Source organism: Dama dama, chromosome 20 (assembly GCF_033118175.1).
Source record: "Dama dama isolate Ldn47 chromosome 20, ASM3311817v1, whole genome shotgun sequence".
In the NCBI taxonomy this organism is placed as follows: domain Eukaryota; kingdom Metazoa; phylum Chordata; class Mammalia; order Artiodactyla; family Cervidae; genus Dama; species Dama dama.
In genome coordinates, this window is record NC_083700.1 from 15,571,821 (window position 1) to 15,598,265 (window position 26,445).

Sequence of the window (26,445 nt, forward strand, 5' to 3'; positions counted from 1 at the left end):
TTAGGGACCTGGAGCAGGATTGGGAGAGGGGTTCAGCCGTGCCTTCCAGTGCCCCACGAGCCTCCTCTGACGTCCTCCTGGGGTCTCTATTGGGCGCAGAGCTCGAGCCTGGGAAAGACACACACTCACCCTCCACCCTTGGGCTCCTTGTCTCTTCTCTTCTCAGGGTCGGCCCTCTGGTGTTCTTGCTCCTTGACCTTTGGTCTCATCAAAACACTTTCCCTGGCTTGGCCGTTAAGAGCCCAGACTGTGGCTGCGTATTCTCAGACAGCAGCACTGAAGGGGACCCCGAGAGCATTCAGCTCACCTCCTCTGTGCCCCAGAGAGGGGTAGTGGTAACTCCAAGTTTACCTAGCCAGTGATGGACAGAGCTAGGACTGGAGCCCAAGGCTATGTGGGCTAGTGTCCCCCACCTCTCTCCTCCTGGCACTCACAGGCCTGCGGGGCACACAGGAGATCTGGGGGGGTGCCCAGCGACCATCCTCCTGGCAGCGGATCAGTGGTAGGTTGCGCTGGGTCAGCCCCTCCCGGCAGCGGTATCGAAGCACGGTGTCGACTTCATAGCGCAGCCGTGGGCGGCCAAATACTTCAGCCAGGGGCAGCTCTGGTGGGGGCCCGCAGGACACTGCGGGGAGAACACAGTCAGGAACCGGGAGCCCGGCTCGAACAGTTCCCAGAACTGGGATGAAGGAGGAGAGGAGCAGGCCACAACCTGACAGACAGACAGCAGGCGGCGGAGGAGCTGCCCTGGGGGCTCAGGGGTAAGGAATCTGCTGCCCTGCAGGAGACATGGGTTTGATCCCTAATCTGGGAAGGTCCCAAATGCTGCGGAGCCACCAAGTTCTCCACAACTACTTACTAAGCCTGTGCTGCAGAACCCAGGCGCTGCAGCTACTGAAGCCGAGTGCCAAGAGCCTGAGCTTCTCAGCAAGAGAAGCCACTACAACGCTCCTGCACGGCCAGTAGAGAGGAGCCCGCCTCACAGCAACTAGAGAAAAGCCGGCACAGCGACAGAGACCCAGTACAGCCAAAAATAAATAAAATAACAAAGTCCTTTAGAAGAGCAGGGGCGCCTAGTGAACCCGTCTAATTTGGTGTCCCGCCCACGCCCACAGCCCTGGGCACATTTCTGATTCCTCTGCGTAGTTCTCCTCTCTCCTGCACACACAGCAGTTCCAGGGTTCCCCGGCCCCTCCTTCCCCTTGCCTGCCCTCACCCAGCCCCATCTTGCAGGTGTAGGACAGGTGGTAGTTGCACGGAACATCACTCCATTGTCCCTGATCGTGCCACACCATAACCACGCAGTTCTCTCCGGACAGGAAGTAGCTGTCTGGCTGCCCAGGGTTCCAGTTCTCATAGAGCTGGGAGGGTGGGGGGAGGATGGAGGAGGTAGTGAGGAGCTCCAGTCCAGGAGCACCGGGAGGAATGGGCCTGGAGGACTGGAGGAGAAGGAGGTCGAGGACGGGAGGGAAGCCTTGCGGGATGGGGAGTACGGGACCCCGAAGGAAGAAGATGTCAGGGGATTTGGGGGTAGGGGTAATGGGAACCAGATGAGAAGAAAGGAGAAGGGGACAGAAGGAAGAAGGGCCAGGAAGAGGGAAAGGTAAAGGGTCAGGAGAAGGAGAGGGAGAGATGGGGGTCACTGGGGGTAGAAGGTAGAAGTGCTTCGAAGAAAAGACCTAGACCACGTGAGGGGCGGTCGGAACCTCTCACCAGGGGCACGCCATCTGACCACAGGAAATCCCCTTCGATGGTCCTGTCATTGAGCCCGATCCACTGGTACTCCCGGTATCGATCTGGGGAACAACCGCAGAGGAGACCAAAGTGTGCAGTGAGCTTCGCTGCCAGCAGAGGGCTGCCATTCCCCGTCACCGAGCGGTCTGTGGGCGCTCGCGGGGCAAGTCCCCGCAGCCCCAAATGCACGCTTCCCGGTATCCTTATTTCTCCCTCCAACCTCTAAACACGGGTAGGAAGAAAACAGGGGCGTAGGGGTGAGGGAAGAGGGAAAATATCACTTGGTCTAGAAAAGGGAAACTCTGGAAAATGTAAAAACTTTCAATAGCGTCGGAGTCGGGGAGAGTAGATGGAAGCAGGAGCGCCAGGGGGGTGGGGAGCGATTATAAACGAGCCCCCAAGGAACCACCAGGCTTATGCAGGTGTATTTTCTGGGTGTTTCTCAGCCCTGCCCTGCCTGAAGCCCCACTGCCCAGGTGTGGAGTGGGAAGGAGGGAGACAGGAAGGAAAAGTGAATGAATGAATGAATGAGGTAAACCAAGTAATGAGTACCTGAATTAAAGTATAAGGGGGTTAATTAACACACTCTCTAACTGACTGACTGATGAGTGAGTGAATGTGTGGCTGAGAGGACAGGTGACGAGGGGTCGCCTCCCTCCCTGTCCCCAGCCCACTGTTGATGAAGTCCTGTTCCTCCGGCGTGCTGATGCTGGCGAGGTGCGCGCCGTACATCCGGCACTTGTTCTCTGCCTCCTCCCAGCTCCTTCGGGTAGAAAAGTGCTTGTAGCAGGCGCCCTGGAAGGCGTCCCAACCGGGGCTGCAGAAGTGGAGGCCTGGGACACAGAAGGGCAGGCAGCTTAGGGGGGAGGACCCCAGAACTCTGAGAGGCTGGGTCCCCAGACAGGAAGACTGGGCTCCTCCCACCGCCGCAGGCCGAGGGGGCGGGACTGAGGGCAGGAGGGCGGCGCCCGAGAGCGAGCCGGGAAGGAGCAGCTAGGAGCTGGCGGGGCCCTCGTGGAGGGCGGCCCTGATGCCCTCCGTCTCTGCAGGGAAGAGACCAGGGTGAAGGCTGGAGTCCCGACCTGGGTCTCCGCCATCCTCCATCCGAAAGAAAAGCCGAACCTTCCTGTTCTCCCAGGAGAATGGAAACCGACAAGTACTGACTGTGCCTGCCAAATTCCAGGCTCACAGACTCCCCGAGAGAGTCATTTTTGGTTCCACTTAACAGATAAGGAACTTAAGGGTAGGCCTCAGAGAAGTTATGTGATTTGTCTAAAATGATAATTCATTATCTGCGTTTCCACTGCAGGAGGCCTGAGTTCATCCCGGGTAGGGAATGTCCAAGAGCAAGGACAACAAATGGAGGTTCATTAGTGACAAGGCCAAAGGGAGGCCCCTTCCCCCTCCGCCCCCCTCCCCCAGAATTAGCGCACTGTGGCAGGGCCTAGGCTCCAGATCTCCCCCAACCACAGCCCCTCAACACACTCACCAACATCGCACAGGTCCCCCCCATAGCCAGGCAAACACAGGCAGCGGACCCCCTCCTCCTCCTCCAAGCATGTCCCGCCATTGTGGCAGGGGCTGGGGACACAGTCACCTGAGGGGGGAGAGAAGTGAGGTGGGGGGCAGGGGAGCGCAGCTCTGCAGCCAGCCCTCCAGCCCCGACTGCCTCATCCTGGGGGCCATCACAGCATCCTCAGTGTTCCCCCTGAAGCCTGAGTTCTGGGTTTCTCCTCTCGACACTGCCCCCTATTTCAGCACTGGCTCAGTCCTATGCTGGTCACTGTCATGTCTGCCAGTGTGGGCCATATCAGGGACCAAGGGGATGTGTCCAGGAAAGCAGTCAGGATATAACTCCACCAAGGGAAAAGATATTGGGCTATCAGTCATGCATCCTGGACTTTCACCTAGCTTCTGACCCTGCTGGGTGACGTTGAGATGGTCATTTTACTTCTCTAGGTCTAGAGTTTAGTCCCCCACCCCCATCATTGTGCCAGGTCTTAGCCTGATTCTGTGTAGTCTAGATAGGCTGGGTGGAGCTGAAGGAGAGGAGAGTCACCATAGGAACAGTGAGTTGTGACCTGCCCTTTACTGCTTCTGAGACCTGATACTGGGGTGGTCCAGGAGGGAGCCAACCCTCCCTCCTGCTGTCCATTGGGCAGAGTCAGGCCCAGAAGCTGTTGGGGGAAGATCCAATGTACTTCCCTCACTCTATGCCCTCTCTTTCCCCACTACCCCCAACCCATCCCAGGAATGGACCTTAGTAACTCCCCCTGTCCTGCAGCACTGACTCCACACATTCTTTCAACATCATCCAACCTCTTTGCCTCCCCTCTTATTGCTTCAGACTCTCCCCCCTCACCAGGCTCCCCTTTCCCCCTCCACTTGGGGCCTCCTGAAGATTCCCCCAGCCTAGAAACCCCTTCAACTCCTTCCTTCTGGTTCCCTCTCCTCCAGGCAGTCTTCTTGGACTAACACACTACCCTGAAGGCCTGCAATCTGTTATCTAGGTCCAGCTCCATCTGGCTAGGCCATCTGCCTCTTTTTCTGGACTCTCTCTCAGGATGCTGGGTGGCTGCCCCTACACTGGGCCTGGGTGCTGAAGGGGCTGACAAATTCTACTGCTTTCTGTTCCAGATGACCAGGAGACGATGACCTCACAGACTGACAGGACAGGTCAGGGTTCTCAGCCCAGCTTGGGGCGGGACCTTCAGACCATGCCATCCACTCTTAGTGGCCAAGGCCAGTGCCCACAATGCTTCACTCTGGCCTGAGATCCCACTGCCTGGTGGGGATCAGAGCAGAGGTGGGGGGAGGAGAAGCTGGAGTTGGTTCAAAGAATTTTTCTGGGATGACCGAGCTGTTTTGGGTAAAATGAATCAGCTGTTCCAGCACCACTCCCCCTGTCATCACCTCTTCTGCCAACAGTTTCTTCCAATCTGGTGTTGCTGCCTCCCAAGGCAAAGCAAGGAGGGGAGGTGTTTTACTTAACTCTTTAAGCACCAGGTCCTACAGAAGGTAGGAGTCCTGAACTCCCTTTCATTCCTCACACTTTTCTGCTCCCTCTGTGGTCCTCTCTGCCCAACCCTCCAATCCTGGTGGACAAAGACTCTCAAACTTGGTCTGTGGAGTCCCATCCAAGCCAAAGTTCCCTCTCCCTGGTTGTGAGTGGCAGAACCTGACCAGGAGGGGAGGCTGTGTTGGTGGTGAAGAACTTCTCAAGACTTTCTGGTATTCCCACCCCCCCCACCCCTTTTGGATCAACTCTTATACACACTCAGAAAGTTCTCCCTGCCTTCCTGCTGCAATAATGGGCTGGAGGACCACTCACTCATCCCCCATATGGGGTAACTAAGACACCAGAGATACTTCCAGTGGTGCTCCTCTCCCACCAAAGCCCCTTCCCACCCAATGTAGCACTGAATTCCAAGGCCAGCTGGGCAGGGAGCCAGTAGTCAAAATGCATGAGCCCAGGTGTGATGCAAAGACCCTGAGCCCACCCTGGACCATCTAGAACAGTGGTCCTTGGACTAGGAGGATCCCAGCCTTCTCCAGAGATCTCAGTGTGGAAATTCAGCCTTCACTGAATAGGTAGGGCTTCTTGCTCTCAGACCCCAAAACCTACCTTCCCATTCCCCCTCCCTCCACACTTTCCATCTTCCCCTGCTGATTTGTGTCTTCTCCAGCATTAGCAACTTTGAGATCCTTTGGGTTCAGGGAGGGTAAAATAGGGGGTGAGGGTAGTCATTATTAGCACAGGGGTTAGTGGAGGAGGGAGAGATCATGGGCATGAAAGTGAGACCCTAACCCCTTGTGGATGTTTGCGGGAGGGGGACAGGCTCTTGGGGCACCTGGATGCCAGGGAATGGCCTCCACGCTAGGATGGACTCTGTCTGTCAGTACTCTGTGCATGGCTCTAGGTGGGAGCCATAAGAATGGATCAGAAATGAATACAAAGGGACATATACACACTCAAGCATGCACACGCACACACACATGCACACACTCCGGGCTGCAGAGGTTTCTCCCTGTCAGAAGTGAGGGACTACAACTCCCAGCACTCCCACAGACTGACAAAGACTTCTCTGGGGCAACATGTATAGTCAGATTTGGGATTCAGGAGACAGGAAGGAAGGCAGAGACAAGCCTGAGAAGAGCATGAAGGAACAGCAAGGGGCTGTTAGACCACTAGGACAGGAAAGGGTGCAGGCTGAAGATGGAAAAGGAAGAGGCACAGAGACACACAAAGACCCAGGGAGAGAGACAGAGAGACAGAGATGGAACCACAGGAAGCACCAAAGAGCTACCCAGCACACAAATCCATGGGATGAAAGGGGCGAATAGCTGGGGTTGGAGACAGAGGGTGCCAGAGTTTTGGTTATAAAGCAGTTTAATAGAGATTTATTTCCAAGGCTTGTTTCCATGAAACAATTGAAAAAAGTACTTCATAGAAGTAGTTGCTTAAGGCTCTGTGGGGATAAGGGCTCTCCTGGACCCCAAAGGTTGAGGGGTGGGAACGGGACTGCAGGCTTCCCTGATACCAGTGGGAGGCAGCTGAAGGGGAAAGGCATACAGGACAGGGAAGAAGCAGCAGGGGATGGGCCTGGGCCTTGAAGAATGCAAAAGGCTACGAGAAGTCCCACTGAACAAGGCTGCTCTGTGAGGTCAGTGAGATGTGAGTCACAGGTAGAGAACGGAAGCTAGGAAAAAGTTCCAGGTGGTTGGTGGTGGGGCTGGGGCTCACAGTGAGGATTTCAGAAACAGGGAGAGGTCACAGGGTGGGAGTCATGGAGTTGGGGGTTATAGGGTGAGAATTCAGAGAGCTGGGATGGTAGTCACAAAGTGGGGCATCCAGGATCGGAAGCCTGCAGGTAGAGGTGGGTAGGAGAATGAAGGCAAAGGACGAGAGTCTGGGGCAATGGCGGGTTAAAGGACTATGGGTCAGGTGATCCAGAGCTGCAGGGTGAGGAAGAGGAGGAGGATAAGGAGGGAGGCTGAGCCTTGGGCAGAGTTACCTGATGAGGGGGCCACGGCCACTCCACCACGGCTGGCACTGTCAGTGGGCAGCACCGGCTGGGCATGCACTGAAGTCCCTGCTGGGACAGTTCTTCTGGAATTCTCTTCAGAGGGGGTCTCCAGGTCCCTGGTATCCCCAGGGGCCTGTGTGGCTGGAAGCAGGGAAGGGGCATCCTCGGAGCTTCCTGTCTCCTCACTCTCTCCTCGAGGGGCCCCAGAGAGCTCAGGACCCCCTGTCTCCTCCTCTATCTCTCTTGCCCCGACCGGAGTGGAAGGTGGGGGGGATGCCAGGTTCCCCTCCCTAGGAGTGGGCAGGGTCTTGGTGGGTGGTCCAAGGACCCTTGGAGGCCTGGGAGCCTCTGGCTCATCATACGGGGGTGGTGATGCACCAGGCTGCAGGCCAGCCCGCACTGGAGGGGATGCCTGGGTGAGTGACTCCTCTGGAGCCGGCTCAGTGGGGAGAGGGGCTTCTGGGTCCAGGCTGCTGAGCTCACTGGGCCAGGCCCACAGGGCCTCATCCTCCACCTCGTCCTCTTCCTCTTCCTCTTCTTTCTCTTCTTCACCCCTGTATTTCTCTTCTTGCTCCAACACCTTGCCTTCCTCTTCTGAGGACCCCAGCGGAGGCACAATGGATTGGGTTTCGAATTCTAGGCAAAGCACAGATGATTCAGCACCAGGGACAGCACCCGCCAGAGGACAGGAAGAAGGAAGGGGACGCGGGGAGAGAAGTGGGGTTGGGGAGGGTGAGCCCTGGGGGAGAGGCGAGAGGCTGCCCTGGGGAGGAATTGTCTTCGCTCTGAACCAGAATTTCAACCGGAGTTGCAATATTGAGGCCACACTTGAGAAGGCTCTGTGAGGTGCCATCAGTCCTGGAAAACCTGGTGGTTGCATCTCCCTCTACCAGTCTGTTAAAATTCTGTTTATTTTAGATAGATGATGGGGAGGACGGACCAAAGAAAGGAGATCCTTCCTTCCCAAAGAGCAGCTCCTTAGTCCAAGCATCTCCAGACCTAGCTATTTGGGAGTGGGCTTTGCTGGAAAGGCAAAGTTTGGGAGAGGGACAAGAGGCAGTGCCTTGCACTACTGCGCTGTTGAGAGGGCAGGGCCACGGTGGTGACAACCCCAGCCCCAGCCCAGGCTGGCCCCTTCTGCCTCTAACTTCTTCCAGGTGAAGACACCCCCAGGATGAGAGCTTTGAGTTACCCAGGAGGGTTCTAGGGGCCTCGGCTGGGTCTTCTGGAGTGAAGCTTCCACCACCTCCATCCTCTATGACGGGCATGGAGTAGATGGCTCCTCGGGACTCGCTTTCCACAGCTTCCTGGGGCAGCTTCAGTTCCTCCAGGGTCTCAGTCACTGTGACAATGGCTTCCAGTGCATCAGAGGCCAGGTCAGAGGCTGGGTTGGTGGCCTCAGGGATGGCAGAAGGCTGGGCAGGGTCTGTGGCAGAAGGAAAGTGCCAATGGGAGGTTAGAGAGGTGGCTCTCCCCCCAACCCATGCCTGCATGTGAGGGCTCTGGGTTAGACTCAGAGATCATGGAATTCTCTTAATTCTCTCTCATCCTCTCTGTGGCGCACTCATGGGGCCCAGGGAGCACTCCAGGACTTCATCACTCATTCCTCAAGCATTAATCAAGTGTCCACTATGTACCACGCCAAGCAATCTCCTGGGCACTGAGGACAGAGTGCAGAGCCAAATAGCATGATTCCTGCCCCTACAGAATGTATTATATTCTAGATACAGATAAGCAAATAAACATACATTATAATTTTACCACCTAAAGAACAATTAAGCAGAGTTAGGAGATTGGAAGTACTACTTTAGATAGACTGGTAAAGAAAGGCTCAGGAGAGAAGTCATCCCTTGGAGACAGAATGATGAACAGAATGGCCTCAGCACTTTGGGACCCTGGGTTTGGGGCAAGATGTGAGGGATCCCAGTCATTCTAAAACTTCAGAAATGGACAGGGACAGGCTGCCATCACCACAGGAGAGCTGAAGGATAGAGAATTCCACAGGAAAGACATTCCACCATCACCACCAGACGATCTCAGTGTTGGGGCAAAAGGGCAAAGGATGAGCAGACCTACCATTTCAGGATCTGCTCTCTTCAAATAACCAGAGTTTTAGAATGAATTGACTTGTCCCTGGGGAAGGGAACCAAGAGCAGAAAACCAATGAAGGGAAGGTGGAATTGGGCTAAGAAAAGCCCTGGGGGCTGTCCTTGCTCAGCCAGACAGGATAGGACAGCATGTCCTGCCTGCCTTTGTCACCTGCTCATACCAGACAAGCAAACCTGTGCCCTAGGCTGCTTCTGTCCCCACCTGCTCCCCACTCTAATCATCCTCTTCCCTAGCCCCTTTCCTGATTCAGTTCCTCCTTCCAATTCTTCCCAGAACAGTGCTTGGCACACAATTATAATCAGTGTTAGAAGTGTTAGCTACTATTATTATAATTATCATCATCACCATTATCCAGGTTCCAGTAAGCCTATTCAGGTGGACCTGTCTTCCTGTGGACTTGACTTCCCTACTCCGCCCAGCCTCAGGCCAAAGCTGTCTGGAGATCAGTCCCAGTGGAAGTAAAGCTTTTCTCCCAGTCTTTGCTCATGCTGGGAGTGAGACATCTTGTTTTCAGTCAGACTGGGGGCTCCCAAGGCAGAAGTTGCATCTTCCTCCTTCAGACTGGGGGCTCCCTGAGGGTAAAGACTGTTTCTTCTCCCTCCATTTCTGCCTCCAGCCCTGTACCAGTACTACTGAAGTCTCCCAGCTGGGTCAAGGCTCAGATCTCCATGGCAATGCCTCCCTGACTGCCAGTCACCCTTGGCCTGGGCCCTGGGCCTCTCCTCCAGCTCTCAATATAAGACGTGGGCAGGAAGCCGTCTCTACCCAACAGTCCTTAAGGATCTGCTCCCTGTGAGGGGTGGGGGATTACGTCTGTCCATCAATATTTGGTGTTAAAGAGTTGATACCTTCAAGCTCAAGCTGAAGGCTCTGGAGGATTTTTGGTTAACTGAAGTGGATCATTCCTTGGATTCAGAGAATGTTGGTCATCTCTGCTCTATTCATGAGCTGACCAGAGATGGAGATATAATTGGCAGCCCAATAGGGGAGAGGCAGTATTGCAACAGAAAGACCTAGGCAAGAACTGCTGATGTGGGGGCAGTTTAGGCAATGCGGAGAGGTAAGCCCTCCTTGAGGCCACACAGACCAAGTCAGGGAGCACAACCCGAGTTAGAGAGCACCACCCACAGCACCATGAGGCAAACGGCAAAGACCCAAGAGAAACCGGTCAGGGCTGGGGTGGAACTGGAGGGCTCGACTCTGCCTGCCTGAGATTGGTCTCAGCCTCTGCAAGGGAGTGGGCTCACCTCGGAAGCAGTAGACGTTGAAGCGGCTGTGCTTGTTGGGGAAGCCGGTCTGGTTGGGGAAGAGGAAGAGAGTCTTGACACCAGGGAGGCCCCCACCACAGCGCTGGCTGGGGGTGACGATGGGGTAGCGCACACTGCCATCAGCCAGCCAGCCAGGGCTGCAGCGGTCCAGGCCACCATCCCAGGCTGCATATAGCTGGCCGGTGGTTGCAATCTTAGCACCCCGCTCCTGGCAGTATGTCCGCGCCTCCTCCAGGGTCAGCTTGTCTGGAGGGGCACCCAGGAACAGCTCTCCTGGGGAGGAGGAAGAGGCTGGGTTACCAGGAAGGTAGCTCCTTCCACCCAGGGCTCCCACTGGGACTTTGGGCCTCAGTTTCCTCATCTGTGACATGGAGCCCATCGCCCTACTTCATAGGCTCGAAGTCTTGATAGAACCTTAGGATAAATAATACTGCTCAAAGGAACCGGGCCCAACTTCCTCATTCTGCAAAGAAGGAAACTGAGGCTCAAAGATGCTAAAATGTAAAGAGATGTATGGAACCTTCTGGTGGGTCCGACGGTAAAGAACCAGCCTGCAATGCGGGAGATTCGGGTTCAATCCCTGGATCGGGAAGATCCCCCGGAGAAGGGAATGGCAACCCACTCCAGTATTCTTGCTTGGAGAATTCCATGGACAGAGGAGCCTAGTAGGCTATAGTGCATGGGGTCGCAAAGAGTCGGACACGACTGAGCCACTAACACTGATTATCCAGCAAAGAGATGTACAGTAGGTGGCAGCGGAGCCAGACTCAGCCTCCTATCTCAGCTGCCTGTCTGGAGGCTTTGGCCGTGAACCTGTCTCTATGACAGTGTTTGGAGGGAGGGACTCTGTTCCCCTCACTCCTGGCTGCACACTTAAATGCAGTATGATAAGGTCCAGCAGAGGCCCAGGAGGACCTAAGGGGAGCCCTGGAGAGGGGTCTCTTCCCCTGAGAACCTCCCACCCCCAATCACCATTTAGTTCTTCAGCATAACAGTAAACATCATAGAGGTCATCTGGGTCGACCACTCCGTAGTTCCGGACCCCAGGGAAGCCATCCATGTCTCCATAACAGGCCTCTCGTGGTGTCTGGATGGGATACCTGGGGCGGAGGTACAAATGTCTTCACAGGAGCCGACCAGTGGTGACCGCCCCCCCCCCCGCCCCGAATCACATGGCTTTCAGTGCCGCCAAGTGTCTTCTCAGCTCTGCAGAAACGCACTCCCGCCAGCATACGGTCCTAACCCGCCCGCCGCAGACCAACTTCATCTCCCACTGGCAGGGAGCCCTATATGGCCCGCCTGAGGCAGCAGCCGGCAGCCCCTGGTAGAACCAGAAGCCACAGCCCCCTCAGAGACAACTAGTTTGTGGTCGACAGCCCCGGCACACCTCACGGTCTGGTCGGACAGCCAGCCAGCGTCACACTGTTCATAGCCCCCGAGGTAGGCGGCATAGAGCTGCTCCGGAGTGGCGATTCGGGCTCCGATGCGGGCACAGGCCTCCTGGGCCCCAGCGAAGGAGAAAGCGTAGCGGGCAGAGCCCTCCCGGTAGAGAAAGACGACCCCTGAGGGGCAGAGAGGACCCTGAGGCGGGATCACCCAGCACACTGACTTCCCCTAACCCTCCTTGTCACTCCCCTGTAGACAAAGGGTAAAGTCCGGACTGCGCTCACTCTACAGCAGGAGGGACTTAATTTAGGCTGTGGGTAGAATTTTCCTCCACCTGAAGAAAGAAAGGAGGTAAACTCCCTTTCCAGTTCGGTCTGCGCCTTCTAGGTGTCTGCTTCCGCCCCCCCACAGTGGGCTCCCCTCCCCCTCTCCGGGAGCCCCTCTCCGTCTCCGACCTCTCACCTTTGACCTTGACCTCCACAGCGTCGCTGCTGTCGTCGATGCCGTGCTGGACCTCGCAGCGGTAAATGCCTGAGTCGTTGGGCCTCAGCTCGCTCAGCACCAGGGAGACGTCGGTGAGTGACGCCGGGTAGGCAGGCAGTGCCACGCGGAACCGGTAGGCCTCGCTCACCTTGACGCGTAGGCCCCGCGCCACTAGCACCTCGGCCTCCCGGCCGCCGGACAGGAAGGTCCACTTAACCCGCGGGGAGCCCTGCGCGGCCCGGCGGCTCGGCGACGGCCGCAGGTAGTGAACGTGGCATGGGATGGTGAGGGCGCCGCCCAGCACGCCCTGCAGCGGCGCGTCGCCCGCGATGCGCACGCGGAAGGCCCTGTCCTCTGTGGACGGGCGGAGCCGGCTGGAACTTCGCGCTGTGGATCTGCCGCGCCCCATCCCGGGGTTTCTAAGCCCCGCCCCAGGATCCCGACGCCCCGCCCTCGGGTTTTCGTAACCCCGCCCCCCAGAAACTCAAGGCTCGGGCCCTGAGTCCTGCAAACTCACCTGTAGGTCCCCCAGGCCCACCCCTCAGGGTCGACAGACCCGTCCACAAAGTCTCTCAGTTAGTTTTGCCCCCAGAGCCTCCCGGTACCACCCTAGGATTCCTGGGCCCCACTTTGGGTCCTTAAACCTCACCCCTGGGTCCTGCAACCCTCTTCTCAAAATTTCCCTAGTCTGTTCCCTTGAGTCCCTTTCTGGATTTCTCCCAGTTCCATCCCTGTTCTGCCTCGCAGCCCCACTCATCGTGTCCGGAGGGTCCCCCATCCTTCACCCTGGAGACCGACAGCCTTGTACCTAGTGCCCCACTCCAGCCCTACTCCCCAAATTCCATCACCCTATCAAGGGCCCACAAATCATCCCTGATTTTCAAGTATCCCTGCGTAGGCCCTCCTCCACAGTGCTCCCAGTTCCTCCCTGGTCCCTTGGCGCTGATAGAGGTTGCTTAGGGCTGGACAAGAGGCTCCTTCCTACCACAGGGGAGATGTAGGAGACAAACGGTGACCCTGAGTGGGGTTGCTTACCTGAGCTGTCTCCTTCTAGAGCATCAGCCAAGGCCGCAGGGATCCAGGCCAGAACCAGGGTTGCCAGGAGGGGCAGGAACAGTGGGGCCATGCTGCAGGATGAGGGAGGGACTGGAGGAGGAAAGATGGGGTTAGACCTCAGGATGGGCTTCTGACTCCCCACCAGATCCACATGGATCATACATATGCTGACTCCAGGAGCCCGCTGTCCCCACCTCACAATTTATTAACACTACTTCTGATCCCTGTCTCCCCCCAGGGGATTCTTATTCAGAACCAAGACCTGGGTGCTGTCAGCTCACCATGTGACTTCAGGCAAGTTCTTTACTCTCATTAAGCATTTATTTTCTTACTTGTAAAGGAGAACCATTTTTACCACTTCACAGGTTGTGATGAGGATATGTGCTTTGAGAATGCTTTTCATCGAAAAAGAAAAACAACAAACCCTGCATAGAGTAAGAGCTCAATAAATGCTTATGGCATATAGCATAATGGCAGATGCTATTATGCTTAGAGTCCCCTCTGTCCTTCCCAGGGCCAGACTTCTTTGAACCTTCCTCCTCCCACAATACCCATCCAACCTTTCCTTCCTATACCTTCCTCCCTGAGTACTCTACCCACCTAGCTTCCTCCAGGAAGAGTTCCTAGACTAAACCCAGGCAATATACAGCTTCTCTCCAGTCTAACCCCTCCTTAACCTCCCCCCTCTACACTGCACCATTACTTATAAGGCAACTCTTCTCTTTACCCCCCAGCATCCTCCACCCCCTCCTCCTTGGCTGCCTTCTCTCTCCTTCCCAGCCTTTCCTTTCTGCCTGGCACGGGCTTTCCCACCGGATCTCCTGGCTCAGAAACCAGCTGGGACAAAGCCCCTGTCTCTGCTAATCTGGCCTCCATCCAGCCTCTTCCTCCCCCAATTCCAGCACCAGGCTAAGGGGGATGTGTGAGAATAAATGAGACGGACCATTTCCCATCTGCTCTTGGCCATCAGAAGCTCTGAGAACTCAGACTATTCCTCCGAAGATCTCAAGGCACTTATTACACTCTCATAATGGATGGATGGGGGCGGGACATTGAGAAAGGGGCTCAGAGAGGGATAGGGTTGAAACTGAGTCCCCAGTGAAACCAAGTCAAGTACCAGGCCAGTGTGCCCCAAGGAGGGAAGGCTGCAGAGTCAACTTCATTTTTAATGGTTGGCCTAGCCTCAAAAGAGCATGGAGTCCCAAACTGCCATGGAATAGGCCAGGGGTGCAGCAGGAGAGATGAAGGTTAGACTACAAGCAAGACTTCCTAGACATCAGGCTTCTTCCCACCGGCTACTCCCATCTTCCCTGACCAATCAGGCTCTGCCCTTGTATATATATCCCATTTCCTGAGGCTGAGCTGATAGGAAATTACCCTCTTCTCCCAGATCCTCCCAAAGATCCCAGATCCTCCTAAGGACACCTCCCCACCACTGTGATCTCCATTTTCCCCAGTGTGGCTGGGCATCATTTCCTTGGGGTCAGAGGTAGGGGTGGAATGGCAGGAGCCAGATACCCAGAGCCTCTCTTTGACCTTTGAGAAGGAAGAGGTTCTTGTTGGGACCCAATCAGAGGATGCTGGGAGCAGCTCTGGGCATGGGAGCACTTGAGAGGACTGCTTTCTGGGGTTGGAGTGGGGACCATTTGGCATGAACAGTCAGTGCCTGCCAGGTGCTTGGGAGACTCTTTTGCCATGCCTTTGAGCTGTGCCAGGTCCTGAGCTAGGCCCCTCTCTGGCGCCTTCCCTCCCCTCTCCCTGGGCTAGAGCTGGAGCTGCTCACAGCTCTTTGACGGGCGGCCCAGAAACCCATACAGTTGGAGCCACTCTGGGACCAACACCCTAGAACCTCCTTTCAACCCTGTTATGTAGGTGGGGGAATGAAGGGAGAAAGTCTGAAGCTGATGAGGACCTCGATGCGCTGAATCATGGAGTGTATCCCACCCCTACCTCCAGACTGGGAGTCACTGATTAGCAAGGCCAAGAGGTGGCCCTGATTGTGTGGTTCTCAGGAGCAGAGAGTTCTACACACCTCCCACCCCCTCACCAGTCCCACTAAGCTTGGGCCTCAACCCCTTCCTGGAATAGCTAGGAGTCCTGAGAAAACTTAAGCATCCCCTCTTTTGGTCCCAGACTTAGACTCAGGGATCCAAGCCTTAGTCTCCATCCCACACATCCTCCCATCTCCATTCCATCTTCTCATCCTCCAGAGCTGGACACACCACTCCATCTCTAACCTCAGGAGCTCAGCAGTCTTCCTGTCCCTTCCCCTGATGCCACACCACTCCTCTGCTCCAGCTTCTGGATTTCTGCCCTTGTTTTGAGTTTCCCCAGCTGTTCAGGAAACTTCCCTCATGTTACATTACCATTCCTGTCTGACTATGGATGTCTATCCCCTCCCAGGCTTCATAATCCCAGTCCACAGAGAATCAAGACCAGGCTGTGTGTGCTGTGTGTGTGCACCCAACGCCCACCATCTCCATGCTGAATGTCCACCGGCTGGCAGTTCAAGGTCTGCCCCAAAGGAACTGAGCTCCAGGGCTCAGCAGTCAGCAGGGATGCACAGGAGGCCAGAACTTTGGTCACCTCAGGAGGGAAGCTTTCTGCTATCCCTTTTGAGGCCATGTGAGGGGCAACAGGAACCTACACAATATCAGCGAGGCCTTAACAGGGCCTACAGGAGTAATTGCAGTTATTGTAAAAAATAGGCCTATTTATTGGAAGCACAACTAATAATATGATTAGCAACATCACCAGCTGAGCTACTGTGTAGTATAAAATCTGAATTGTGGGTGATGCTGTTATCAACGGCGAAGTTAGCCATGACAATATAGGCACTGGTGATACTTGGGGAGGGTCTGTGGGCAACAGTGTCCCTTGATCTCACTGGTATTATCTGGAATAGGAATAACACAGATACTAATGGTGCTAATAAAATTGATGGCAAATCTTAGTCCTGTTAGAACCCAGTGGGCTGAGCTATTCCGATAGGAAGGGAGTATGGAAGTACTTGATGGGGGAGGGGGTGCTCCCCAGCCCAACAGCAGTGCTAGGAAGGAAAAGAGGAGTGGTAACTGGAGTTCCAGCTGACAGTTTCTGACCATCTACCTGAGCCAGGCCTCTTAACTAAATGCTTCCCATGTATGCCTGTTTGCGTGCTAAGTTGCTTCCAGTCCTGTCTGACTCTTTGTGACCCCATGGACTGTAGCCTGCCAGGCTCCTCTGTCCATGGGATTCTCCAGGCAAGAATTTTGGAGTGGGTTGCCATGCCCTCCTCCAGGGGATCTTCCCCACCCAGGGATCGAACCTTTTTCTCTTATGTCTCCTGCATTGGTAGGCGAGTTCTTTACCACTAGTGCCGCCTGCGAAGTCTTTTCCATGTATAACCTCAACTTTAAGAAAAATACTCTTTAGGCATTACATCAATGAGGAATCCGAGGTTCAGGGAGGTCAACTAACTTGCCCAAGGTCACTTAGCAAGTAAGTTGGGATTCCATTTCCAGTGGGCGCCAGGACCACCCAATACAGAGGCTCCTGTCGGCTGTCGCGCGAGCTACGAGGAGGTACCCCTAGGGTGGCCCGCCTCGGCTCCTCCCGCGCTGCTGCCTGCACCGTGGGTACCCAGCGGCGGGGGGAGAAGGTCGGAAATCTCGGCCGTGGTGCTGGGACTGGAGCCCGCAGCAGGGAAGACGCGAGAACCCAGAGGGGCGTTCCCATGAGCCCGCGGAGTCGAGGGGGCTGCGGGTTAGACTGCAAGCAGCAATGGGGGTGCCAGCGGCAGAGCTGGAGATGGCAGGATGGCAGCAGGGGCAGCGGGCGCTCCGAGCTGGCCGGCAGCGGACCTCGCCGAGGAGTCAGGGGTCTGCAGGGTGAGTGCGCCGGGGCCGCGGGAGGCAAAGGCTGAGGGGTCGGGGGCGCGGACCACAGGACAGCCGCCGGGAGCGCCCTTCTCTCTCCCTCCCGTGTCTGGGAGGCCGGGATGCCGTCACACTCACCTACCGGCAGGCAACTGAGGACCGGGGTGGGGGTGCGGCACCCGCGAAGTTTGCCGCCTCCTCTGGGGGTCTCCTCTGGGTCCACGACTCGGTCCTGCAGCTGCAGCCGAGACTGCGGCGGGGACTCCGCGGGCGCGAGGAGAGGCTGGGCCCGCAGGACGCTCGGAAGAGGGCGCCGGGGCCGCCGGGCGCCGCACAAAACCCCCTTTCTTTCCCCCCGCCCCCGCCCCGCCCTTCCTCGAGGCCGCCCCTGCCCCCAGGCTGGGAACGCAGGGGGCTCGGAAAGATCACGCGACCCGCTGCCTTCTCTGCAGCGGTTTCCGGCGGCGGCAGCCGCGAGAGCAAGGACGAGCGAAGTAGGACATCGTCCTGGGGATGAGAAGCCGAAGACTTGGAGTAGGGAGGGAGGGAGGGAAGGCAGAAGGGGCGGGCAGGGAGCGCTCGCGATCTACAGGATGATGTTGCAGCTGGAGGGATGGAAGTTAGACTGTCGGAGGGACTTCCCGTTTTTCAGGGGGAGAGGAGGAGGGACTCAGCCAGTAGAGAAAAGGATGAAGGGAGAATGGGAGGGAGGCTTTGCTCCTGGAGAGACATCACACGTATAAGTGGGGGAGGGAATCTCTTTTTTGGAGGCAGGATCAGGTGCAGGTGACCTTAACCACCTCCCTGGAGGAAGCTCTGATTGGGTTTTGTTCTCCGTGATGCTCCCACTCCCTGCACAGAGGAGGAGCTGACTTTGCAGCTGGAGGGATGGAGGTTAGGCAGCAGATTCATGGGTTAAGGAAAGCAAGTCAGGACCTCTCTAGACATGGAGGAGGGGACGTGGCACTGTGAGCGGACATTACTGGTCATGCAAACCAATGTGCAAAATGCAGGCGTTGCTGGGAGCCCAGAGGGCCCACAGGCCAGAGCTGTCGCTGATGAATGCACAGCCTGGTGCCAGGGGGTGGGCCTTGAGAGCTGCCCAGCGGCTGGGGACTCCTCAGCGCCCAGAATACCAATGACACCCCCTCCACAGCTCCAGAGCCTCTGCTTCCCTCTTCTTTCCCAGGCTCTCTCTCCCCTTCCCTCCTCCCTCCTGGGATTCCAGGCAAAGTCCATGGTACAGACTGTGGGTAGGACAGCCAGATGCCTGGATTCTGTCCCTTGGATACCAGGGATGGCATCGAGGATAGATTGTCAGGGGCTTTGATCCCCACAAACTCCAGCAGCACCTCCAAAATATCCCAAGGAAAGTGGGCTGCCTGTAATGCAAATGCAACCTCAAGGCAGGTCCCTTGCCCGTCCAAGTCACTTCTATATGGGATTCTGGACTGTACTCTATTGGATGCCCCAAATGCCCCACTCATCACTGCCTGGGCTGCCATTCTCTGTGCTGTGGACTTGGCTCCAAAGGTCTTGAGAAACTCACAAAACAAATAAACAAAAAACCCTCAAACAGAAAACCCTCCTCTCCAAATCCTTGAGGACCTAAAAGGTATTATTTTAGCCCTTCCCCAGAGACCCATCTCCTGTAGAGACAGGGCAAGAGAACCAGGCAGTAGCGGGTTGTAAGGTCCCTCAGTAAGAGACACACCCCAGGCAGGGATGCAAAACTGATGGGGACACAGCAATGTACCTGGGGAATCTGGGGAGAAAGAAACCTCAGTTCATCCATTTCATTAAACAAATATGAACTGAATGTCCACTATGGACCAGGCACTATTTTAGGTCTTGGGAATGCTGTCCCTTGTTTTCTAGTGGAGAGGAGGGGATCTGAGAAGGCCTCTGGGAACAGATCTGGGCAGCACCTGGGTAGTCCTGGGACCTCCTTTTGCTCTCCTCAGACCTTGCATCCCCGAGCTGAGAGACAGTCTCAGCATTGGTGCCTGCATCCAGCCTAACCCCCACTCAGGCTCATCTCCACATGGGGCTTGTTGGAGCTTGAGCACAGTCAGGCAGAGCCAGGCAACTGAGTGGCTGAAATTCAATCCCAGTGGTGGCTCACATGTAACCACAATTCTTGCCTCGGGGAAACCTGGCTGTGACCAGAGAAGGCAGAGAAAGTGACCTTCCTCGCCACCTACCCTTGTGACTAGAAATGTGGGCACACATTTTGGTGCCCTGGAGGAGTCCAACCTCCAGCAGCACCTGGGCCTGGACAAGGGCTGGAACCAGACAGTCTGTTCCAAGAGGCAGATCCCTGGTGGGAAACCAGACCTGGTGAGAGAACAGTCGGCCACTGCTGTAAAGATCTTGATGAGAGCAGCACTCTGGAGTCATGGGCACTGAGGTCAAACTCCTGTACCACCATTTGCAGTGAAACCTTGGAAAGGTCTTTGTTTCTGTGGAACATTTCTTCTTGTGTACAACAGGCTGAATAGTATCTACTGCACTGGGTAATATCTACTACATGGGATGGGTAAGGGAGGCACCTGACCCATAGCTTAGGCTCAGCAAAATCTAATTTTTTTTTTTCTTTTTTAATTGAAGTAGACTCATTTTACAATATTGTGTTAGTTTCAGGTGCACAACAACACAATCTAAAATCTAATTATTTTCCTTTACTAATCATACACATAAACTGTGTTCTGCACCAGATCTCCTGGCCGGGAGGTCAGAGGGCCACTCCCCTGCGAATGGGGTAGAGGGCTCATTATTTGAGAGAGGAGTCCTTTCCCAGGGGAGGAAATGTGCACCCTCCCAAGACTTTCCATTATTTCCAAATGTGAAAATTCATACCAAAGTCTAACCTTGCCCTTGATCTGGCAATTTTTGATCAGGGACTTTCTTTACCTGCATCTTGAGCCATGGCCATGGGACAACCGCCCCCCCACCCGCCCTGCACCTACTGCCCATTTCTATCCTCTTTCTAAGAAGAGATGAGAACCAGGACTTCCCCTTCTAGGAAGGGGAAGAGAGGGATCCTCAGGGACTGACTGGAAGCAAACAGGATTAATGGAAGCAGGGAGACTGAAAGTCAGTTTTCAGGTAGAACTTTCTGCCCCAGTAACAGAAGGAGCATGTCTCCGGTAACCTTAGTATCTTCTGATGAGGAAACTGAGACCAGAGTGGTGAAGTAACTGTTAGGGTCACAGGGCATGTACCTGATTTGACCAAAATCAAGTCTCCAGACTCCCAGGCCCGAGTTCTTGCCAGAAACTGCAGCTGTCTCTCTCAGGGGAGGGAAAATGGGGGAGGTAGAGAGAAGAGAGAAGTGAGTGGGGGGCAGCCCTCCTCCCTGTCCCACGTGCAATCCAGCTGGCTGTCTCCCAGACTCCTGGACCCTGGAGAGTTTTCCAGTCTCTCTGGATGAGAACAATCAATCTCCAGACCACTCCCCCCAACCCCACCCCACCAATATCCTCCATCCAGGACAAAGCTGAGGCCGTGACCCAAGTTCAGGAAACAGAATCTCCCCTCTCCTCTCCAAGTTCTAGCATCTCAACTCCCCCCATCTCCTGTTAGCCCTGGGCCTTCCTCACTGGACTGTCAATCACAGTCACAGTGGCTACTGAGAGAGCCTGTCCTTCCAGCTTCTTGAACACCTGCCCCCACTTTCCCAGACTTGGGGGTGGGGGCCCAAGCAGCTTGGTTCCTCTCTGAGGCCCTGCACATTGCTCGGGCACCTGGATCCTGTGCCATGGGGACATGGGAGTGGGGCTGAGACGGGGGACGGACACAGTGCTGAAGGCTGGCACAGCTGTGTTTGGAGAATAGGGGCTTTGATAGCTTCTGAAAAGGGCCAGGAAGCACGGGACCCCAGCCCTAGCGAGGGAGGGCACAGGAATGGGCTCCTGAGGGCTCCTGCAGCTGACTGTGGCTGGGAGGGGAAGTAGGGTGGTGGGGAGACAGTGCGGGGACCTGCAAGCTGACAACGCTGTGGGAGAGACCCTGCAACGTGAGCAGGAGCCAGCTGTCCCCCCTGAGTTGACGGACCCTCGCTCTGAGGGCTGCAAACTCGTGTTCAGAGGACACCACAGCTGAAGGAACTGGAAGCCTCAACCCTGAGTACTTCCAAACCTAATTCTCGAAAAAAAAGTCCATGCCATCTGCAGGCTCCCCGCTTCCCCTCTCCCACCCCTGATGGGGAGAGACAGCTCACTTTTTCTATTCTGGGGCAGGTAGGTACTCTCTGAGTCTCAGTTTCTTCACTTTTAAAATGGTAATAACATTTTATTTTATGGTTTTGATGTTGGAACCATATAAATGCTTTATATAATTAGAACAAACAAATTAAACTGGAAGGAATTAATTTTAAAGTAAATGGAGGAAAAGTGATGCAATCCCTAAAATTTTAAAACAAAATGAAGCAAATGCACCTAATTATATATATGAAGTTGGAGGCAAAACTACATAGAAGAATTTTCTTTCAAGTGATTATAACACTCAGCATTTTCTGTAGATCCCCAGGAACAAAAAGAACCATGGAGATATCTTACTGTTGGCATTATTATTTTGAAAAGTGCTATTTATGGTGATAAAGCAAACAAGTAATTATAGTAATGGTGTTCAGAAATAAGATTTTCAGTGTAAGAAAAGGAAAATTAAGCAAAAATTGCTCATCTTAAAACCGAATTGAAAGAAAAAAAACCGAATTGAAAATAACAGCATGAGCTCATGATTTACATATCTATCTTCTGAGAGAAGTCTCCTGAAAAGACTCAGAAGCAATGACAAATCAATAACAGTGAATACCTCTTATGTCCAGACTGTGGTCTCTAAATAGTACTTTTCACTAAAAGGAACTCTTTGGAGAAATTCCAGGTCTGGGGCAGGAGAGTTTGTTATACTTGAGAATAAGGAAGTTATAGGGCTCAGGTCAAGTTCATGTGAAAAGGAGCCAGTAGCCAGCTTGAGAAGATTCCCACTGGCCAGAGACGAAACAACATGGGCACTAAGCTGAAATGGCTGGAAGAGGTTGAGACACGTGAAACAGATACAGAGTCTGTGAGTTTATAATGATGCTGCAAAATAGGATCACTGGTCACCTCTGGATAGTGATAAGACATCAACTCAATTTTGAAAATGAACAGGGTACAGCAGATCCTGTTGGTGGCCCCATCCGTCTGCCCTTTGCAACCACCTTGATAGGCCAAAGGCTGCTGACTGCCTAAGGATTAGTTTCTGACGCGCAGGTACGCCTGGCTAAGTGCATCGCAAGTCAGAATGGCCCTGGCAACCGCCCTCCTTCAGCGACAGAGGGCGAGCTGACAGACTAAAACCCAGCCCCTTGCCTCTCAGGAAGGAACACTGTGAGGCAGGTTCCTCCCAGAGCTCCCAGCAGCTGTGAGCTTCAGCTGCCCTCAGTCATCACCTGCCCAATTGTATTTACTTAATTATTAACTGGATTCCTCCCCTTCCTACTAAGGTTTCCCTTTCCTATTAAGGTCTGGGAATTTTCAGACCCCTGAGTCCTGAGCACGCCTGGGTGGGCACAGCTCCAATCCAGTGGTGCATTTGTGAGTGGGTGTGAGTACATGCAGAGACAGGAGAAAGCCGTGTGAGCCGGAGGCCCGGCCCCACGTAACCTATCTCTGCTGCACCCCTGCCTCTCTCTCAGCTCACCCGATCACCTTGTGCGGTTTGTCTGTGATTAGAATTCGGAGGAGCAGAAAACCTATGCCTGGACCATGGCTGGGTCACTGTGACATATTGATGGGAGCTGAACACGGGCTGTCACCACACTGCAGCCCCACCCACAGGTGGCCCTGAAAGACGGTGGTGAGGGAATATCCTCCCAGGGGGTTGTTTCAAGCAGTACACTGGTCATCTACTTTGCGGGGAGAGAGGTGACTTGAAGGAAGTATATACACGGACTCTTGAGCATGGCAAATGGCTTGTTGGTTGATCAGGCCAAGAGAGGGCAAGACTGGAAGGTTGGCGGTAAGGAAGTCTAGGCAAGAGCCATAATGGATGGACCTACAGGAGTGGGCATTGTGTCTGATGGGCGTTCCATCTAAGGGCATTCACTGCAGAGGAGACATTGAAGAGCTAGAGGGACAGAAGGACTCCAGTAGATAACAGCCAGCCTTTGTCCTCCACCATGCCAGGGCTTGCACAATGGGCCTGTGAATGGAGTAACTGTGGTGATGAATATGGAGACTAGATAAGGGCTCACCAGCATGGGCTCCCTGTCACCAAGGCTGATCTAGCTGCTGCCAATGCTGGATGTTCAGCCTGTCAGCAGCAGAGACAGATGTTAGCTCAACATGGTACCACCCCTCAAGGACACCAACCACCACTGGGGAGCATATTGATTACAGCATACCTCTTTCAGTCTGGAGGTGCGGAGCAGTTACTCCTTACTGGGATTAATGCATATTCTGGATATGGATTTGTTTTTCCTACCCAAGTACCTTGGCCATCACCAATATCTATATCCAAGGACATAAAGGAAAGGGTTTATCCATATGAGACGCCATGTAGTATCACCTCTAACCAAGGGCATCTACTTACAGTGAAGTAAATGTGCCAGTGGACACAGGATCACAGGGTCCACTGACCCTACAGTATACAACGTCTCTTTGAAACTGCCAACCTAATAGTACATTAGTGTGGCCAGCTTGGGTAAAATGTCCTCTGGCGTTGGGGTACTGGCTTTACAATGAAGTATGTGTATTTTGAACCAGTGGCCATTACATGGTGCTGTGTCCCAGTTAGCTAGAAATCATGGGTACAGGAACCAGGATATGGAGGAAGCAATACCCCCTCACCAGTGACCCACTTAGGGAATTTGTGCCTCCTGTCCCTATAAATTTAAGCTCTGCAGGATTAGCAGTCCTAGTTCCTAGGGCAAGAGATGCAACTACCAGGTGTCACAGGAAGGGTATCACTAAACTGAGGGCTGTAGCAGCTTCCGGGTCAGGTTGGACACCTCATGCCAACTGACCAGTAAGCAAAGAAAGAATTCTATTGGCAAAGATGCTTGATCTTGATTATCCCATGTCCAGTGGTAATCATGAATAGGCAGTTCCAGCAATGTTGGCCTGTTAAGGGCATGATAATGAAAGACTGAGGCCTTCGGGGATGAAGGTCAGGGTTTTTCCATTGTTAAAGCCTCATAGACCAACAGAATGAACGGTAGAGGAGGGAGATGTTGAATATTGATTACAGCCTTGGAACCAACTGCAGAAGCTGTTTGTCCCACTAACCCTCCTGTTGTAAGACTTTCTTTTTAAAAAATTGTATGACCACACCACAGGGCTTGTAGGATTTTAGTTTCCCTATCAGAGATTGAACCTGGGCCCTAACAAAGAAAGCACTGAGTCCTAATCACTAGACTGCCAGAAGAATTCCCAATACTCTCTTTTTAAAGAGTTAGAAATTGTGATCAGCTACCACCTTGAAGAATCAGTGAAGGAACAAAGTGATCTTGTTATGGAGACACAAATGGGTCTGAACAGTGCAAAGGATGGAGCGTGGCTGTGGATATCCTTCGCATTCATCCCTGGAGAGGAAGCCTTCTGGGAGAGCATCTGTGACTCTACCTGGGGGTGTTTTCTTCTGGCTGTGGGAGCCTGCCTGTGCTCAGGGCTAGCCAGGAATGCTATAACGGGTTAATGCTCCCAGAAGCAGCCCTCAACTTTCAGACAGGAAGTTGACCAGTAATACAATAAGTCCTCTACATACAAATGAGTTCCATTCAAAGAGCACTTCATAAGTCCAATTTGGTCGTAAGTCCAGCAAAGTTAGCCTAGGTACCCAACTAACACAATCGGCTATACAGTACTGTATTGTAATAGGTTTATAATACTTTACACACTAATTATATGTACATAACAAACAAACACAAAAAATAAAGGTAACATTTTTAACTTTATAGGACAGCACCTTGAAAAGTACAGTAGTACAATACAACAACTGGCATACAGGGGCTGGCATCAAGTGAACAGGCAAGAGGAATTATTGACTGGAGGAGGGAGAGGAGGTGGGAGATGGTAAAGCTGAAAGATTGTCAGCAATAGGAGACAGAGGGCAAGCCACAGTTTCACTCTCACCTGACGTTGATGACATGGGTTCTGGTTCCTCTATGGTGTCAATTCTATCTACCCTCTTGAAACAACAATCCAGTGATGAATGTTTGCATTTTTGAAAGCTTACAACTTGAAGGTTCGTATCTGGAGACTTACTGTACTTTAGTTTCTTTGCCCCTCAGGTGGTATTTCCTGAGACAGGTTCTATACCGCCTTCCAGAATTCCCAAGCAGGATTCAGCCCCAGTTGCTCCACCAGCTCTATCACAATTTTTCATCAACTTTCTCTCTTTTCCTGTCTCTCTTTTTTAGTCTTCTACCAGTGCCCCTTGGCATGACCTCCCAGATAAACTCCTTGCACTCAAAGTCTTGACTCACATCTACTTTTAGGGAACCCTGTTGTCTTGGTCAGTTCAGGCTGCTAAAATAAATTACCATAGCTGGGGTGATTTAAATGTCTCACGGTACTGGAGGCCAGCATATCTGGTGTCTGGTGAGGGCCTGCTTCCTGGTTTGCAGACAACTGTCTTCTCACTGTATTCTCGCATGGCAGAGAGCAGAGAGAGGAAACAAGCTCTCCCAAGTCTCTTATAAGGGCACTAATCTCATCATGAGAGCTCCATCCTCATGACCTCATTATCTCCCAAAGGTCCCATCTCCAAATACCAGCACATTCAGGATTAGGATTTTAACATAGGAATTTTTTGGAGCAGGGAGACACAAACATTCACTCCATAACACCTATCTAAGACAAATGAAAGAGAATCAAACTTTTAAAAATGTTTATTTACTTGTTGCAGTGTGCAGGCTCAGCAGTTGAGGCACGTGGTGCGGTGCGAGGGTTTTACTTGCTCCCACAGCATGTGGGATCTTAGTTCCCTGACCAGGGATCGAACCCGCATCCTCTGCATTAGAAGGCAGATTCTCTCTCTTTTTTTTTTTTTTTCATTTATTTTTATTAGTTGGAGACCAATCACTCTACAATATTGTAGTGGTTTTTGTCATACATTGACATGCATCAGCAGATTCTTAACCACTGGACCGCCAGGGAAGTCCTGAGAATCAAACATAATCCTACCCTCCTGAATGGCTTATCTGTCAGGTTAACAAAATAGTCGATAAGGGACAGTTTTCTTTATAGACAATTCACGGCTGATAAGCAAAAGAAGAATGACAAAATTAGAACATCTCCATTCGCACTCCTGACAAAATAATGGATCTAGAAAGTGACTGTCAGTCGCCATTAGATAAGAAGCTGAGGAGTGTAGTCGGTTAAATGATGGCTACAAAAAGATACGCCCACATCTTCATCCCCGAAAACTGCAAGGGTTAACTTGTTTCGAAAAGGGCCTTTGTGGGTGTAATTCATTACATAAATTCACTCCTGAAATTCGGTTAATGTTTTTGAGAAGGGATCATCCTGGATTAGCCAG

At 53.5% G+C, this 26,445-nt stretch overlaps 1 protein-coding gene across 1 annotated transcript; it reads right to left on the minus strand.

Moving 5' to 3' along the window:
- BCAN (brevican) lies at window positions 1-13,133 on the minus strand. Its single transcript, XM_061119848.1, has 13 exons — window positions 13,043-13,133; window positions 11,987-12,361; window positions 11,526-11,700; window positions 11,111-11,238; window positions 10,118-10,411; window positions 7,954-8,187; window positions 6,750-7,397; window positions 3,224-3,331; window positions 2,409-2,567; window positions 1,714-1,796; window positions 1,217-1,361; window positions 435-625; window positions 1-108 (listed from the first exon to the last, which is right to left on the minus strand). Exons 1-13 carry the CDS (start codon window positions 13,131-13,133, stop codon window positions 1-3), a joined length of 2,739 nt encoding a protein of 912 aa, XP_060975831.1.
- Between the last annotated feature and the right edge of the window lie 13,312 nt (window positions 13,134-26,445).

Coding starts and splice junctions, on each gene's coding strand:
- BCAN (XM_061119848.1), bottom strand. CDS start 13,133: ATGGCCCCACTGTTCCTGCCCCTCCTGGCAACCCTGGTTCTGGCCTGG. Junction 7,398..7,953: donor GGCCCCTAGAACCCTCCTGG/GTAACTCAAAGC, acceptor TGCTTTGCCTAG/AATTCGAAACCCAATCCATT. Junction 1,362..1,713: donor GGTCAGATGGCGTGCCCCTG/GTGAGAGGTTCC, acceptor CCACCCTCCCAG/CTCTATGAGAACTGGAACCC.